General features: G+C 41.5%; 1 protein-coding gene across 2 annotated transcripts; it reads right to left on the reverse strand.

The window, feature by feature from the left end:
* Window positions 1-558: 558 nt before the first annotated feature.
* Window positions 559-8,255, reverse strand: ypel3 (yippee-like 3). 2 transcript variants are annotated; one of them, XM_047038812.1, is made up of 5 exons: window positions 7,973-8,255; window positions 6,936-7,054; window positions 6,598-6,641; window positions 1,935-2,043; window positions 559-1,766 (listed from the first exon to the last, which is right to left on the reverse strand). In XM_047038812.1, exons 2-5 carry the CDS (start codon window positions 7,050-7,052, stop codon window positions 1,677-1,679), a joined length of 360 nt encoding a protein of 119 aa, XP_046894768.1. In that variant the 5' UTR covers window positions 7,053-7,054; window positions 7,973-8,255; the 3' UTR covers window positions 559-1,676. The 2 variants fall into 2 exon arrangements, with proteins under 2 accessions (XP_046894768.1, XP_046894767.1); XM_047038811.1 differs by having other exon boundaries at window positions 7,836-8,252.
* Between the last annotated feature and the right edge of the window lie 8,402 nt (window positions 8,256-16,657).

Here is a 16,657-nt window from a genome sequence, read left to right on the forward strand (position 1 = left end):
GATTAAAATGGGTCATTTGAATCCTGCCTAAGGCATTCAGAATGTGTGCTACCCAAATAATAACTAAAAGTAAGTTTTAGAACGGGTTTCTCGAGCCAGGTGAGCGAGGAGATTAGTTATCTTGGCTGATGGAGCTGTGCTGACGGCTTTGCCTCGGTTGCACTCAAACATAGTAGTTTGACGACGACTCTTCCCCTGTGCTACATCAGTGCTTGGCCCGGCATTTTCCCATTAGCTAAGGGATGCTTTGCGTTTAGGTGGTATTTGAGACTGGATGAACTCGTACAGTAAATTAATTCCGCATCGCACAAGGTGCAAACAAGCTCAAAATGTTTTTAGTTCACAAGATACTGATTACAATTTTAATCCTGAATCCCTTCTGGAGTGCAAGTTCACCCACTGAACATGTTTCCAAATACCAATCAAGTTACTGGTCAAAATAATGTCACTAAGGATCTATGTGAGTCATATTTGGATACAAACATGTCATACTCTGTACCAGAAATTAATACATTTGTAGAATCTGGAATACATTCACCACACACTTTAATATACGTGTTCATGTTAAAATAGTACACTTTAATGAAAAAAGCTTACATAAAGTCATCATCATCATCATCTGCTACACAGTATTGATATTTTCCATCAACTTGATATTACACAATGCTCTAACATGACCCAATAAATGTTTCTGTACATGCTGTTCAATGTTAGGCTATAGAATTAATTTCCAAAGCAAAGAAAATAGAAAAAGGAAAGAAAATCTCAATAACATATTGATTATAACTATCACGCTAATGATAATGGTATAATAATCTTTTCATACACATACACTCAGTAAGCTCACAAATGTGCACTCTCACACATGGTAAAACATATACCCACAGGCAGCATTCACAGAATACACCCAGACATGCATGGTAATTACATACTTGCAGACTTGAATTGCAGGCTTTTATGTTTACAACTAACTAACTAACCATTTTGAGGATTATGACCAACATTATTTCTTACATTGTAAAGTGACACACATTCGTACATATTGCACTTGATACACCATTTCAAATGAACTTGCATTCCTTGTATGGATGAAACGCTTAAGACACACTCCCATCTTCCCCTAAAACCTAAAAAGGCATACCTGATTAGAAGTTTAAAAAAATAATGTTTTTGTTTTTACCCTGGGGGACAACACTTAATGCATATCCTTTGAGAGAAATCAACTAAAATCCCTCACAAACTATAGCTGAAGCGAGTACTATTTAGTGAGGCTGCTGGAAAAAGCTACACAACACAGTCTCTTAACCTCGCCTGTGTATACATGCTCTTCCTTTCTCTCTTGGTCATTCACACACACAACAACAAAAAACAGTTCTTGTACACTATTCCTAACACAGGAATATTACACAGTGCTCTAATAATAGTGGGGGGGATTTGTTTTTGTAGTTTTTTTTATAAATGTGTGTGTATGTATATGAGCTATATCTAAAATACACGCATCACATGCTATTCTTGGCAAAGCTGTATGAAGTGGCAGGGCAGCACGCTGGTGGTGCTTACGTGAGGTGAAAAGGTTACAGTTAAACCCCTTTCGGCGAGGTGGTTGAGAAGGGAGGAGTTGGGGGGTGACAGGAGAGCAGAGGGTGCATGAAAACAGTATCCACCCCCCTCCCCTCTCAATCCCACCCATTGTCCTTGATCATGTGGGACAGCTCAATGATGAACTTTCCCTCCTTGTATTTCTGACTCAGCTCAAATGCCTGCTCCTGCAAAGGGACAATAAGAAAATGATGGAGTGTGTGAAGGCATGTAGTGTTTAAAAGCCAATACTATAAGGTTATACATTAACAAATACTTTTGGGACCTTTATTATTATCAAATATGCAGTCTAATGGACAATAACAGTGTAAAAAAGTATGTGTGGTCAGGCATACGTATTTCCAGCCAAGGGTGGTGTGGCAGTTCTCGCAATAGATGTCTGCCACCGCATGGAGCCCTGTGAGCAGCAGCCTCTCCTCGGCAGGGCCACAGCCCACGTTCACCCTGAAAAAGACAACATAGGCATAGGCTCATGTTTTATCTAGTCAGAGAAGTGAACTTTGCCCCACACATCCCAGACACAGATCACTGACATACTAAATCAATAGGTGTGTGGGGAAAAATCGATTCGAATTTGAATCGCAAAAAGATTCAGTCTTCTAGCAATTCATATCGATTCACAATTTATTTATTTTTACAATGAGTTTACTAAACTGCAAGAAAAACAATACATTTCAAGGTTTTGATGCAGTGGCAGGGCACCAGACTGCGACCAAATGGTCGCATTTTGCGACATCTGCCAGACAAGTGGGTTCCCTTTCGTTCTTTTGGTGAGCAGTTTCACGAACCCTTCTTACCTGGCGTCATGGAGCCGAGCAGCTTAATACTTATTTAGTACTAGCGTTGCTACTGTATCCCTGCCCGTGTTTGAGCTATTATACTCAGCAAATATCGTGTTGTGGTGTCGGAGGACTGATCGAAAAGCGCATCATACATTTAAGTCATTTAGCTAAGACTTACATGTACAGTACGTAATGTCACATTAAATAATGTATTTAAACTCAAGCTTGTGTGGTGCGTCGCTGTATATCAGTTATGTCAGTCAAAAAACTGACCCATCTGCAAACGACGCAAGCACACCCCACCATTTCCCAAGAAATTGTACCAGGGGCGATTCTAGGATCAGACCTTTAGAGGTGTTCAGCCCCCAATGAGAATGTGACATGAATACAGTGCCTTGCAAAAGTGCTAAACCCCCTTGCTAATATAAATCCCTAATTTCACTGGATAACAATGAATACATTTATGTATTATTAGGCAAAATATTGAATGAATGAAAAAACTAAGGATGTCCCTTTTTTCATGAACTACCAGCATCAAATGATAATAAACAATATATATACACATATATATATATACTATAATTGTTTTTAGGGGTGCTAAAATGAAATTTAGGGGTGCTTGAGCACTCCTGAAAAGGGTCTAAAATCGCCACTGAATTGAACCCTCTCTAGTTACATTAATAATTGCATTGCAGGTTAATATAAAGTGTGTCCCTAAATGTTCTGCTTGCACTCCTAAAATTTTGGGGCTACTGTGCTCCTAGTAAAAAAAGTTAGTCTGAGGCCCTGAGAGGGATTTTTTTCTTCAACACTTAAGTGCCTATCACAGTCAAATAGAAAGTAACACTAAATGGCAAACTGGAGTCAAATGTAAGCATATATTGAATCGAAATTTGATTAAAAATCGAATCCATTTTTTTTTTAAACGTTAAAATCTTGAATCGATTTTTAATCGAACCGTGACCCCAACAATCGAATTGTGATGTACCAAAAGATTTCCACCCCTATAAATCAAGCATTCTGAAATGTAACCATAAATATGAGTTGTTTTTGTTTATAGACATGATTTTTGTTTTACTGATGTAAACAATGGCCTAGTCAGGACAAGCAGGGCTCTACGCTAACTTGTTAGTACATGTACTCGTGAAGGAAATAATGTAGGAACACACAAAGAAATTTAGGAGCACAGTGAATTTTTTTGAAACAGTTTTATAAACAATTAATTACGTTTGTTTTTATATTGTGTGTGAGTGTGTATGCGTGTACTGAGGGACACATCTGTGTGGAATATGGAAAGATAAGACGCCAAGCAATTGGAAGCATAGATGGTCCGTTTGAAACGGCCATGTTTAGTCTGCAATTTCTGTCATCCTAAAACGGCCAAAAGGGTCGTCTTAACATGAACGCTAAATTACAGTTTTTGGCATATGGCTTTGTGGAACAGCACCTAACCCACCACCAAAATCACACAATAACCGATGCCGACTTTACAATTTAGTTTGGCATTAATTTGAGCGCAAAATACAGGTTTTTTTGCTTCATGTAACAAAAACATTACATTGGACTCGTATTGTTATTCTGTGCAGTCAGACATGAATTTGTCTGATTTGTTTACTATGCAATTCAGTGGGGGATTCATGGCTCAAACCTAGTCAACTTTGAAATGGTTAGCTGGCAAGCTGGCACCAGTTTACACTTACCTACAGTGTGGAATTTAATGTTAACTATTATCATATCCACAGATGGCCTGCTCTGTTTCATAAATTGTGAATTATATTTCCCCCCAAAATTATTGCTATGTTGTGAACTATAACACTAAAATGTCAGTGACCGTGAGGGTGTGTAGACCGCGCGGGCCGAAAATGACAACCCAATGTTATTTTAACCTAACAGATTAGGTGCTTTTAAGAAAACATTCGGGGCTTAAGCCCGAGAAGCCACCCCCCTACTCTGCCAATGGCCTATACTGATAATTTGTTCCAGCTTTGTTCACAGGTTGTTCACCTTTCTCTCTCTGACTGGACTGCATCATCACGTACAACTCTACTGTGTTGGCGCATACCACTTGTAAAATGTGGGACTTATAGTTTTAAAATTGGGGTTAAATAGATTATGGTAGTTTGTCATCTTTAGTCGGCCACTGTGCTTGTAAAAGAAAGAAAAAAATCTGGTTTGCACAAATCTATATTTAGGGGCAATGAGAGTTAAAAATACTCGCACTGTAGAGCCCTGATAAGGACTTGATTACCTTTTTTTATACCCTGGCAGAACATAAGGTGTATAGTGCATTAAGGATTCAATGCAATATTTCCCAGATTAGAAATACATTTGTGGTGGGGGGGGGGGGGTAGTTTCATGTCAGACCGGAGGGGGGGGTTCAAAATAATTCCTTTGTTAAGAATCTGTTACACAGAACTTTATTATATTAAAAGGTCACATGACATGAAAACTTCACTTCAGGAGGTTATTTAACATTAATGGCCGGGTTTCCCAGATTCGTTAAGAAGATCTTAATGCTCAGAGCTTCTTTGGATCGTTCTAGAACGCTCTTAGAACGTTCTTAAGAAGCTCTTAGCGTTAAGAGCTTCTTAACGAATCTGGGAAACCCAGCCAATATGAGTTCCCCTAGCCTGCCTTTGGTCCCCCAGTGGCTAAATATTGGGATAGGTGTAAACCAAGTCCTGGGTATTCTTCTCCGCCTCTGAGAAAATTAAAGGTCAAACACTCAGTTTTGAAAATGCCCTATTGTGACGTATCCCCTATTGTGATGTCACATTTCCTCTCTGCTGCTTTGACAGAAACTGAGCTACGACCATGCAAGTGTTTTTATCCTTCAGAGACATCATGGCTTGCAAACGAACCAAGCATTACATTTGCTCAGTTTGCATGTACAAAGGAAAACAAAAGTATTTTTACAGTTCCTTCATCCGAGCCTCTGAAGACCCAGTGTCTTAATTTTATTTTCTCTGGAAATGCACTGACACAACTTCCCAAAGTTTTGTATGTCTGCGCCAAACATTTCAGCCACAACTGTTTCTTCAACTTGAGCTAATACAAAGTTGCCCTTGCTGAAATAAAATTCTGGATCACTACTAACTCTCCTTGGTCCAGCTACAAACCTCAGACAAGTAAGTAAACTAACGCTATATAATTTTGTTGCTTTATGGTTACCGAGCTTGCTACCCATAGAATTACTGTAGCTAATGTAAAGGTAGATAGCATCAAGTATGTGTGTGAACACACATGCTGTAACGGCGAGTGTTGTACACTTCTTTGTTATTTGGATAACCGTTCTGCTGTTGGTGTTATGGCGGGCGCAATATCCGCCTTTCCCTTCATTGAAATTACTGTGTGTGTGCACCTCTGCAAACCAGGGTGCTCAGATGAGAAACTGCAAATTCGAGGCATCTTACAGCAACGGGGCTACGAGCCATGCGATACCTCTATTGTAAACATTAGCGCATGGTGCTGCCTCTCTCCTCCTCATGAGCATTTAAAAGCTACAGACACCGAAACAGCGCATCTTGAGGAAAGCTCATTGTGGGACTGCTTGTAGTGGCTGTAATTATGCACCAAGGCTGAATTTCAGGAAAGAGACTTCAGATACAGTATTAGGGGACCACTAAAGCATATATAAAAGCATCCAAAAACAGCATGTCATGTGACCTTTAAATAATAATCCAAAATGATTCATACCTTCACAAAATCAAAAACAACAAAAAACTTCTGCATATGCAGGTAACGCTAGTGCGAAATAACTAACTGGTCGGCTCCATGACGCCGGGTAAGTAGGGCTCCTGAGACTGCTCACCAAAAGAACGAAGGGGAACCTTCGATTAAGACATGTCCGTAGGTACCTAGCGAAAAGTTGAATGCTGAAGTCTCGCTGATATAGTTGTCTGTGTTACTAGAACGGCGTATGTATGCGTTGTTGCTAACGTGTGCTGATGTTGTGACTGTGTGTCTGGGCGTGAGTAACAGAGAGACGGAGGGAGAGCTGGGAAAGGAAATGCAGTTGCTGCGTGTTTTAGCCTAAATAGTGTAAAATAAATGTTTACGAATTGCAATATGTGGTGGCCGGTGTTGATTCTGTGGCGCACCGCCACAAAATAGTCTGTGTGGGAAACACTGCAATGAGGAGTATTGTGATAGCCATCTTGAATGTTATATGGATGCAGAGGGAGCATAAAGGGAATATACAAGATAAGATACTCACACAGAGTTGAAGAGGTAGGCTCGCCCCTGGCTACCCTGGAAAGACTAGCACAGGACAATTTAAGCAACTAGACCACCAACAAGCTTTTGCACCTCACAACCGTGTGTATAAACTAAAATTAAATATATCTTGATGGAAGAGGAGGGATATATGTAAACAAGTAAGAGATGGAGGGACTGTTGGTGCACAATGGTCATTTAAAACAAGGCAATGATAACTCAGGCAATATCAGTTGGATATTAAAGGCCATCCCAATCCAAACATGTTGGCTTGAGTGAAATTGTGTCAATGATTTAACTTTTTGATTCGGCTTTACTATCCAATAAACTCCAGCTCACTTTAGAGATGAGGTCATCGTGGTTAGCCAGATGTGCACGACAGTGGACGCAGCTGTACCTTCGATGACAGGAGTCTAGGTAAGCCTGGAACGTCTTTGCCTTAGTGAGTTTCACCATGTCTGTGGGGAGAATGAAAAAAAACGAGACATTGCAGATGTAATGTTTTGACCTGATTCGATTTTGTTTTCCATCTGGCGCACAGTTTAGGCGAGTAAAGACGTGCCGAGATGAGTCGTTGGCAGAAAATGTTGTCAAACTATTATTAACTGGGAGTGGCAAAGAAATAAATTTAACATGCACACGTTGGCAGTTCGAAAAGACTGTACACTGACACAATTGGGTCTTAACTCAGGTACTAGAAAATTCCTGTGGCACTTCATGCCACTTTTCAGAGACGAAGCGGAGGTTATAGTCTTCGACAAAATAAAACTACGTAACATCCACGTGAGCTATAAAAAAAATTGTATGCAAACGATATTGCATTGTGTAGTATAGTGTGTGCCTGCTTGTACATTTGCAACATAGGTGGACATGTTAAACAATGGATTGGACTCAAATAAACAATCAACAACGACCATGTTTGTGGTCAACATCAACTATTTGATGACCACAAACATGGTGTGTAAAAATAACATCAAAATAAACATCGTGTGCACGTACATCACAGCAACATTCAGAAAAAAGGATTTGGCTTGTGACACATTTCTCAGCATAGTCCCTTTCACAAGGCATTTCAAGTAGGCCTGCAATGCATACCTGATTGATGATATCGTTTAATAACGTTTGTTAGCTTGTTGTATGCAGCTATCAATCTTAAACAACTAGCTAACCACCGTGTCAAGGCTGGCTAGTTTAGCTAGCTGGCAGATTACTGTAGCGTTCGGTGTCAAATCCACTTACCTATGGGAAAATATTTTCGATACAAGGACCTTTTAATATCAGAGCTATGGCCAGCAAGCAACCTTTGGCAGGTCAACTAAGATGCATAAGTTAACTGTCACAAAAAACAATGTTGAGGTTGGGGGCCATCCACCTACGTAGCAACGATCAGAAGAATCGTGGTTGCACGCAGCTGCAGCAGCAGATTTTCTAAGCCTGGTTGTCCACGCGGGTTTTCTTTCTCTCACACTTGAAGTAGACACTTACTCTAGCCGTTTTACTCAGCATTTAAAATACCTCAAGAGAATGACAGGAAACGCAGATGGACTTAAGGACGAGCTAGCTACGGGAGTAGCTTACTTAGCTAACTAATTTTAGGTTTGTTTATCAAAGACAGCCTAGGAAGTCGGCACAACAGACGTCTTTCGACCAATAGGAATCCTCAGATCGACAAATAGGATGTAGGTCAGCGAATAAGATCTGTACGTTAATGTAAAGTAATGCAAAGTAATGTCTAAACCAGATACTTTGTTCTGTCGATTTGCAGAGACTTGTCAGATTTTCATACTCTGTAATCGCCAATCCAATTCGCAAATACGTACGCTATTTTTAGTCTGGAAACTAACTTTAGAAAATTTGCGCAGACAAATGCGCGGACCCGCGTCTGGGACGCTTCTGAAACGCGCCGCGGCGCGTCTCGTGTAAACTGCACGATTGGTATTTATTGGTTTTACCTAAATTAATATTTACAATATGTACAGTTACAAGATTGAAACTTACACCACATTTCACCCAGTGCAAATATAAACAATACAATCAAAACTCTCCATCAAGTTCAAGTCGAGTTCAAGTCTTTTATTTGTCAGGTACACAGAACAACACAAGGTTAGACTGGGCACTGAAATTCTTAAGACAAGACAACGCAAGCACCTGGCATAACATAACATATAAGTACACGGAACACAATTTACATCAATGCTGAGCTTAAATAAGTGAAACTTCCTAAATGTACAGATAGCAATAAATATCGACTATACTAACCCTAATACAAAACTTCCTAAATTACAGATAACAATAAATAGTACACTATACTAACCCTAAATGCACAAAAAACCTGTTTCAACCCTATAACCTATTCTAACCTAAGTGGAGTACAGTACAATAGTGCAAATTTGCAGATCAGTGACTATGTCAATGACCATACAGGAGCCTGTTGGCGAGGTACAGTGAGGTACAGTAGTGCAAGTTACTGATAGAGCAGCCAGTAGCTGAAAGTGACAGAGTATAAGTGACTAGTGTGCAGTAATCAATGTCCATATCAGTGACCATTCAGAAGCCTGATGGCCCTTGGGTAGAAACTGTTGTCCAGTCTGCGTGTGCGCGACCGGATGCTGCGGTAACGCCTGCCAGAAGGCAAAGGGGTAAAGAGACTGAAGGATGGGTGGGAACAGTCTCTTAGAATCCTGCCGGCTTTCCTTATGCAACGTGTGTGGTAGGTGTCCTGTAGGGCTTGGAGCTTCCTGGCGATGATGAACTCAGCACAACGGACCACACTTCGCAGGGCCTTGCGGTCCCGGTCTGTGCAGCTCCCATACCACACTGTAATACAACCAGTCAGAATGCTCTCTATAGTGCATTTGTAAAAGTTAGTGAGGATGACTGAGTCCATACCAAACTTCTTCAGTCTCCTCAGGAAGAAGAGACGCTTACGGGCCGCTTTGACCACCTTGGCCGTGTGAACAGACCAGGTGAGGTCATTACTGATGTTCACCCCGAGGAACTTGAAGCAGCTGACCTTCTCCACTTCCGATCCATTGATGAGTAGGGGTGCATGCTCCTCCTCCTGCCCACTCCTATGGTCCACAATCATCTCCTTGGTCTTGCTGATGTTAAGAGAGAGGTTATTGTCCTGACACCAAGATTTCAGGGTGTCAACCTCCTCTCTGTAGGCTGACTCGTCACTGTCAGAGATGAGGCCCACGATGGTTGTGTCGTCAGCAAACTTAACAAGGAAGTTGGAGCTGTGCGTTGCCGCACAGTCGTGGGTGAACAAGAAGAACAGGAGAGGGCTGAGCACACAGCCCTGGGGGGGGTGCCTGTGTTGGTGATCAGTACGGATGAGGTGCGGTCACCGATTCTCACCACCTGTGGCCTCCCCGTCAGGAAGTGGAAGATCCACTTGCAGAGGTAGGTGCTTAGTCCCAGGTCCACAAGCTTGGAGACCATTCTGGAGGGGATGATGGTGTTGAATGCAGAATGCACTGTATAAAGAACCTCCAAAAATTGAACTCTGTGAGGCAGGGGTGTTGCGAGGCCCTGTGTTATGGAAGGCCTAGTGGGCTATGGGGGGTGCCCTCACACGCCCGAACAGCATACAATGTAGACTAGCTTTGCCCATGTGCCTGTCGTGTCGTCCTTTTTATAATTTGTTTCCAATGGGGGTGATGGCGGCGATGTAGTACGTGAGGGAACTTTGATAGCGGCCACGTTACCTTTGTAAACATTGCATTAGTATGGCAGGCCATTTATGGGGGGTGACTATGCCGCAGCACCTAACCAAAATTCCTCTGGCCGCGCCACTCTTACTATGGAACCGGCAGTCAAGCGCGTCTCCCCTGGAGTTCTTAGTCGATCAAAAAAAGAAAGGGTCTATACAATAGCCAATCGGAAGATAGCACCATTGTATCTGGGTAAGATTTAATGCAACAATCAATGGAAAAAAAGCATATCCTGTCATTTTTCGTGATTCTGCTACGTCTTCCGAAAGTTATGTTCACCTACAAAGCAAACCGCTGGAGCTCGAGCATCACTTTGAGCACAGTCATGATCTCCTGTTTTGATGTTACAACAAATTCACAACTTGTTTGACACAAACAATGACAACTTGATAGTTTTACAGCCTGTTGACCGACAACACCTGGTCAGAACAAGTAGTTCATAGATGTAGCCGGTGTGTATCGGTGAAACTCACTCCTCAGGTAAGTAGAATGCCACCCGCATCAATGGGAATTTAGCTTTTCGTTGGCATAGTTGGTAGTGGCGGCACTTGGGATGTTAGAGGTGGCAGGATCGAACCCAGTACGGGACGTAAATAGACCCGATAACTTTGACTTTTAAATAATGTCATATTTTATTATTATATCCTGGCCATGGATGCATTAATCATTGCTGCCTTTCAAAGATGTCAGGTAAAAAGCAATTAATTTATTAATTTTGACCCCCTGATGGGGGGGGGGGGGGGGGGGGGGTATGGAGGATTATAGGGGCCAAAACTAAATAAATAAATATTATAACACAAAGCTTAAATAAATGACTAATTATATAATGTAATGCCTAATTGACAGACAAAATATATAAATTACAAATTAAATGAGACACTAAATATATAAATGCTACATGTATTTGTGTGTATATATATATATTTACGTTTTAATGTGTTCACATTTATTTATTTATACTTACATTTATTTATTTATACTTACATTTATCCACGGTGTAACTTTCTGAAGCAAAATAAATCCGTCGTCCCCCGTCACCAAGTCAGGAGGCGGGTTAAAGCCTCTGATTGGTGAATGACCAGTATTACACACCAGGCAGACTCCACCAGTCGATCAAGCTCTCGTCAATCTAGAGGGATCCTCTATCGCCTCACTCTACAGCTGCTAGGGGTGTGCGACACTGCACGATGTGGTATAGATCCGATACCAAGGAGTAAACACAGGGCCAGTATTGCCCATACCGATACTTTTGGCTTAGAAAAGCAGTTTATCTACTTTCGTGTCGGGGAAAGCAATGCCTCATAATTGATTAAGTGAATGCATCATCAAAATGAATATTTGAATGAACATTTAAAATGTTTCCTTTAATCAATTGTTCATGATTATGATCATAATAAAACACAGGACAACGAGTTTTGTCAAAAATACTGTTATTAGGTGCGTTCGACATGGACTGCGGCTGCATGAAACGACAGGCGAAAGTAGCTGCTTGCAGTCGGGGAGGAGTTGAAAACGGCTCTGTGAAGTGGGACATTCCAGCTTCTCGTGGTTTGCTGCGTTGATGTCAGTCATGGCCGATCAAGCGCTGTTTGCTTACTTTACTTTATTTATAATTTAACTTAGTCTTTCCGTTAGTGAAGAGGCTGACTAAAACCTTTTCTTCAACACATTTTTAATTCAATTAAACTTTTTTAAGCGTTGGCGAAACTGAAGGTGTCCGAATATTTCAAAACACGTCAAAGTTGTCGTGTGTGAGTCTGGCCAATCATGAAATAGCTGTGTCATCACTTGAACCCGTGCAGTTGCTCTTGAGAAAATGCGCTCGGCTACACAGCCGGCAGTTCTCGAATCGATCTCACGGTACTTTGATGGCGACATCACAGTGACGTGTCCTCGGCGCCGTCTCAAGTCAGACAAAAAGTCTAACCAGAATGCACTTTTTCAAGTCAGCCGCCTACAGCCGGCTGCGGCGCCGCATGAAGTCGGGTCATGTCGAACGCACCTAATGTGTGCCGCTGAGTCGTGTTACTGCACGTACACGGCAACAACTCAGCCTAGCAGGGGAGGGGCAAAGTGAGTTTGAGCGAAGTTAGACGGTGTTTGCACAACCACTATGATGTAAAGGGAGTTGTGTACTCAGTGTGGAATGGCACTTAAGTATTGATCTTATCACGCTATCAATCAGGCTATTGATACCAACGTTGGTATCGATCAAGCCCCCACCCCTCGCCTCTCGGCTTGAGGCAACAGCCCCGGTGGATGTAGGTGGTATTGCATTTCCGATTTTCTACCCGACTCGTCCGGTCGTTTTTATTCTATTAACTCCAGTCAACATATCTAAAACTATATCCCCCAATAATTTTAGTTTGATTCTTGAACCTGGTTCATACTACTAGCTTTTTCATAGAATAATTTTTCCTGATTTTTGCTAAGTTTGAAACCAATCCCAAATGGGTAAACTAGCAGCCCATTTATTTGCTTACGTCAAGAAAAGTTCCCTGGAAACGTGTTCGCGGATACGAACAGGGGACGAGCACAAAAGGGAACATCAGCAAATCACTGATTTACCTGAGCTGAATGAGAACAAGGAGAAAGGGCTTGACAATCTACAGTTGCCTGCCTTTATTGTAGCACGTTTTACAATTGGTTGCACACATACATGACGGTTGTTTGTAGAGTTTATGCCCGTTATTTTAAAGCAGATTTAACCATTTCGTAATGAACGAATTAGCCTATTATGCTCACGGCATGACAAACGTAATTATAGCATCATATAATTAGTTGTAATATCGTGGCATGTTACGGCGTCATTATTGATGTTGACATGTTATTCTGGAGCAAAGACGAATATGAATAATATGTCTGATAGCCACAATATAGTTGTTATATTGTTAACTTTATGTCAACACTACAACGATGGCATTAACAATAAGCTAGTAATAGTAAACAACACTCATCATCATTATAATAGTAACATAGGTAGGCTATATAGGCTTAATTTAGCTTGCTTTGCAAAGCTAGAACAACGACGGAGCCAGATATATACGTTTACAGTTTATTTATCCGACACAATACAGCAGTCAAACTATAAACACGAAGCAAAAAGAACAACGTATAGGCCCTGCACGTATAATACTACAGTACTAATAGTATTGATCTTCGTAACGTTCACATGCATTTGATTCTTGATCGGACTTGTACCACATTCTGACAGTTTTCTGCTATGCCTTAGCTCCAGCTCACAAGCTTGCGACTGGTTGTCGCAAAGTATGACGTATACAGCTAGTTGCAAGCATGCACGAGTTTCGGAGCTAGGAATAAGCTTATGCGCAAGACCGGACGAGTCGGTCTAGAAAGATGGCGCGGTCCATTTAGCGCTCTCGCTTACCTCACTGCGCCACTGAGCACTTTTCATAGAAATGAATGGGGACGCCATCTTGGAAGACAGAAGTAGCTGTCTCTAGTTATATTAACTCTATGGTATCGATAGTTGCCGGGTTTCCCAGCCCGGCCACTGTCGGTCTTAAGATCGATTTGCCCACCCCTATGCTGTATCATCTCGCTGAGGATCGTGAACACATTTTCATTGATGTCTGTGTCAGTTAGTTAATGAATGGGGACGCTAAAAACCGGTCGGGATTGGACACAGTGACGTTACCTTGTGACATTGAAGAAGAACATTTGTCATAATGAATTGAAGCGTTTATTTTTTTAATATAATAATAATACAAAAAAAACGATGCGTCTATTTAAAATATTGATGTCAATGCATTTTCAGCGTCTACGTCGTCGATTACGGCGAAAAATCGGGGCAGCCCTAGTTACAAGCAGGCTTCTTCAGAGCTGGATAACGACCCATTCATTTGAATCAGGTGTGTTGGAGCAGGGTAACATCTCAAACATGCAGGACAGTGGGGAGTCAGGTGGCTGAGCGGTTAGGGAATCGGGCTAGTAATCTGAAGGTCGCCAGTTCGATTCCTGGCTGAGCCAAATGACGTTGTGTCCTTTGGCAAGGCACATCACCCTACTTGCCTCGGGGGAATGTCCCTGTACTTACTGTAAGTCCACCTGGATAAGAGCGTCTGCTAAATAACTAAATGTAAAATGTAAATGACAGCTCTATAGAGGATAGAGACCTGTGTTATGCTTGGTACACACAAAAACATTTGTTAAATCTTTTAAGATTTTTTAAATGTGAGAGACCACAAACATGAGGACAAGAAGAAAATCCTAGATTTAACCTTTTTGATCATATAGTTTGTTTTGTTTGTTTGTCCTCAGGGTTCCCCCCACAAATCATGATTTTGGAGCGGCCCATAGGCTTATAAAATTATCTGTAGATAATCGCAACATTAGCTAGGATTGTCGGAACATTACCTAGGTTTGGAAGGGGGAAATCGGTCCAAAATCAGACTGATTATCTTGTGGTGTGTACCCAGCATTAGTAAGAGCATGTTTGAACGGAGTTGTAAATTAGTGGAGCAAGGAACAGAGTACCATAAATTAAACCTGAGCAAGGAGCGCACATTGTTAATGGCCCAGTTTCCCAGACATGGATTAAACCTGTAGTCTTAGTCCAAAAGTAAGAGAAAATGACTAGTCTTCATCCATGTCTGGGAAACTGGGCTTTATCGGCGGTAAGAACAAATACAGTATGTAACAAATGTGAACAGATTTCATCTCCATGCCGTTATGTTGCATTGCCTGAGCAGCACCTCTGGCCAGATATCTGGTGCATTCCTTATTGTTTGAATCCCCTCTGACCATACATGGGGCACAGCGCACACATTTCTTTTTTCACTCACACTTTGGTGGTTGTAAAGTTTCAGCATAATGCTTTTTCATGCCAAAACAAAACTTTAAATATAGCTGCAAGCAGCGATGCGGGTTCCTCCGCAAAATGGCAAAATATTATAAAAATGTACATCGTAGAATGTCAAGAGTTGGACAACAAGAGAGCAAAACTACTTCATGTTGGGCCAACTACAATAGGCTGAATGGGGATATGAACTCATGAGCGTAAGGTTACGAGGTAGCCTCTCTATCCTCTCTGCTACACACCAACTGTTGAATATGTAAGAGTAGAAAGGGCAAAGTATTAGCTTTGGTCAGCTTTGGGACAAAAGTTAAGAAGCGGTTGACATTTCAAAGTGGAATTGCATGAAATTGCGCATGGTATTTCATAATGATGTCATCCTGTTTAACTATACAGATATTCAAATTTAAGAAAGCCTAAAATACTGCGGCTGGATTCAAACCTACAACCTTTTACTTTGCAGGTCACTGTCCCTGTCTATTGAGTTATTCTCAGTGTTGAATATTGTCATGTTCAGTTACTGTATAAAAAAGTAAGCTGTTTCTTCTGTGGTAAGAGTTGTTAGATTCAGCCAAAGTTTAAACTACTCAAATTCAATAATATTTTGACATACCAAGGTGAAATTGTTGATGGTACTTCGTGATGTCATCTTGAACCCAATAAGGTTTGAAAACCTGTTGCCTAATTGGCAACAGGTCTATGACACATCCCAAAATCATCTCCTTGCCAATGTCGATGAAACTTAGTCGCCTCTCATTTCATTTCCCATTAAACCACACAACATGCACTCTCAGGGTGACCAACAAGATTATTTTAACTAACAAACAACAATATTACAAACATCTAACTGAACGAACGCAACAACTGAAATCTCTTGCGTAGCTGTTGTAACCAAACTATTTTCCACAAGTCTTGGCGTTTTTTGACATGCCGCACTGCATGCTGGGTACCCAAGAGCGCTGACGCTGATGATCTAGCTGTGCTCCGACTGCGTGATATGACGAGATGCTAGTGACGCGCTAAGGTCTCGGCGTCTCCTGAAATGTAACGCGTCTTTCTGCCTTGAAGCTCCATGCGCATCATCATCAAGACCCCATGTATAGACCAATTATCACCCTACGTCACACAACTGTGAAGCAGTCTCAAGTGCGCATGTCGGTTGCAAAAGACGAACTTCTCCCCGGTCTATTACACTTGGAATGTCGATCAGGTCATCATATATCTCTGGCCACTAGTGATGTGTCGTTCGTGAACGATTCGTTCATTTTGAACGAATCCTTATAAGGACTCGGGAGTAACGAGTCCTCTCAACGAGTGATTCGTTCATTTCCCGACTCGGTCTTTCTACGAGTCTTTGGATCATTTTTCACGTGACCTGCATAGGCTCTGTAGCTAGAGGAAACGAACGATTCGTTCCTTTCCCGACTCGGTCTTTCTACGAGTCTTTGGATCATTTTTCACGTGACCTGTATAGGCTGTAGCAAGAGGAAACGAACGATTCGTTCCTTTCCCGACTCGGTCTTTCTACG

This window comes from Hypomesus transpacificus, chromosome 17, assembly GCF_021917145.1.
Source record: "Hypomesus transpacificus isolate Combined female chromosome 17, fHypTra1, whole genome shotgun sequence".
Taxonomy (NCBI): domain Eukaryota; kingdom Metazoa; phylum Chordata; class Actinopteri; order Osmeriformes; family Osmeridae; genus Hypomesus; species Hypomesus transpacificus.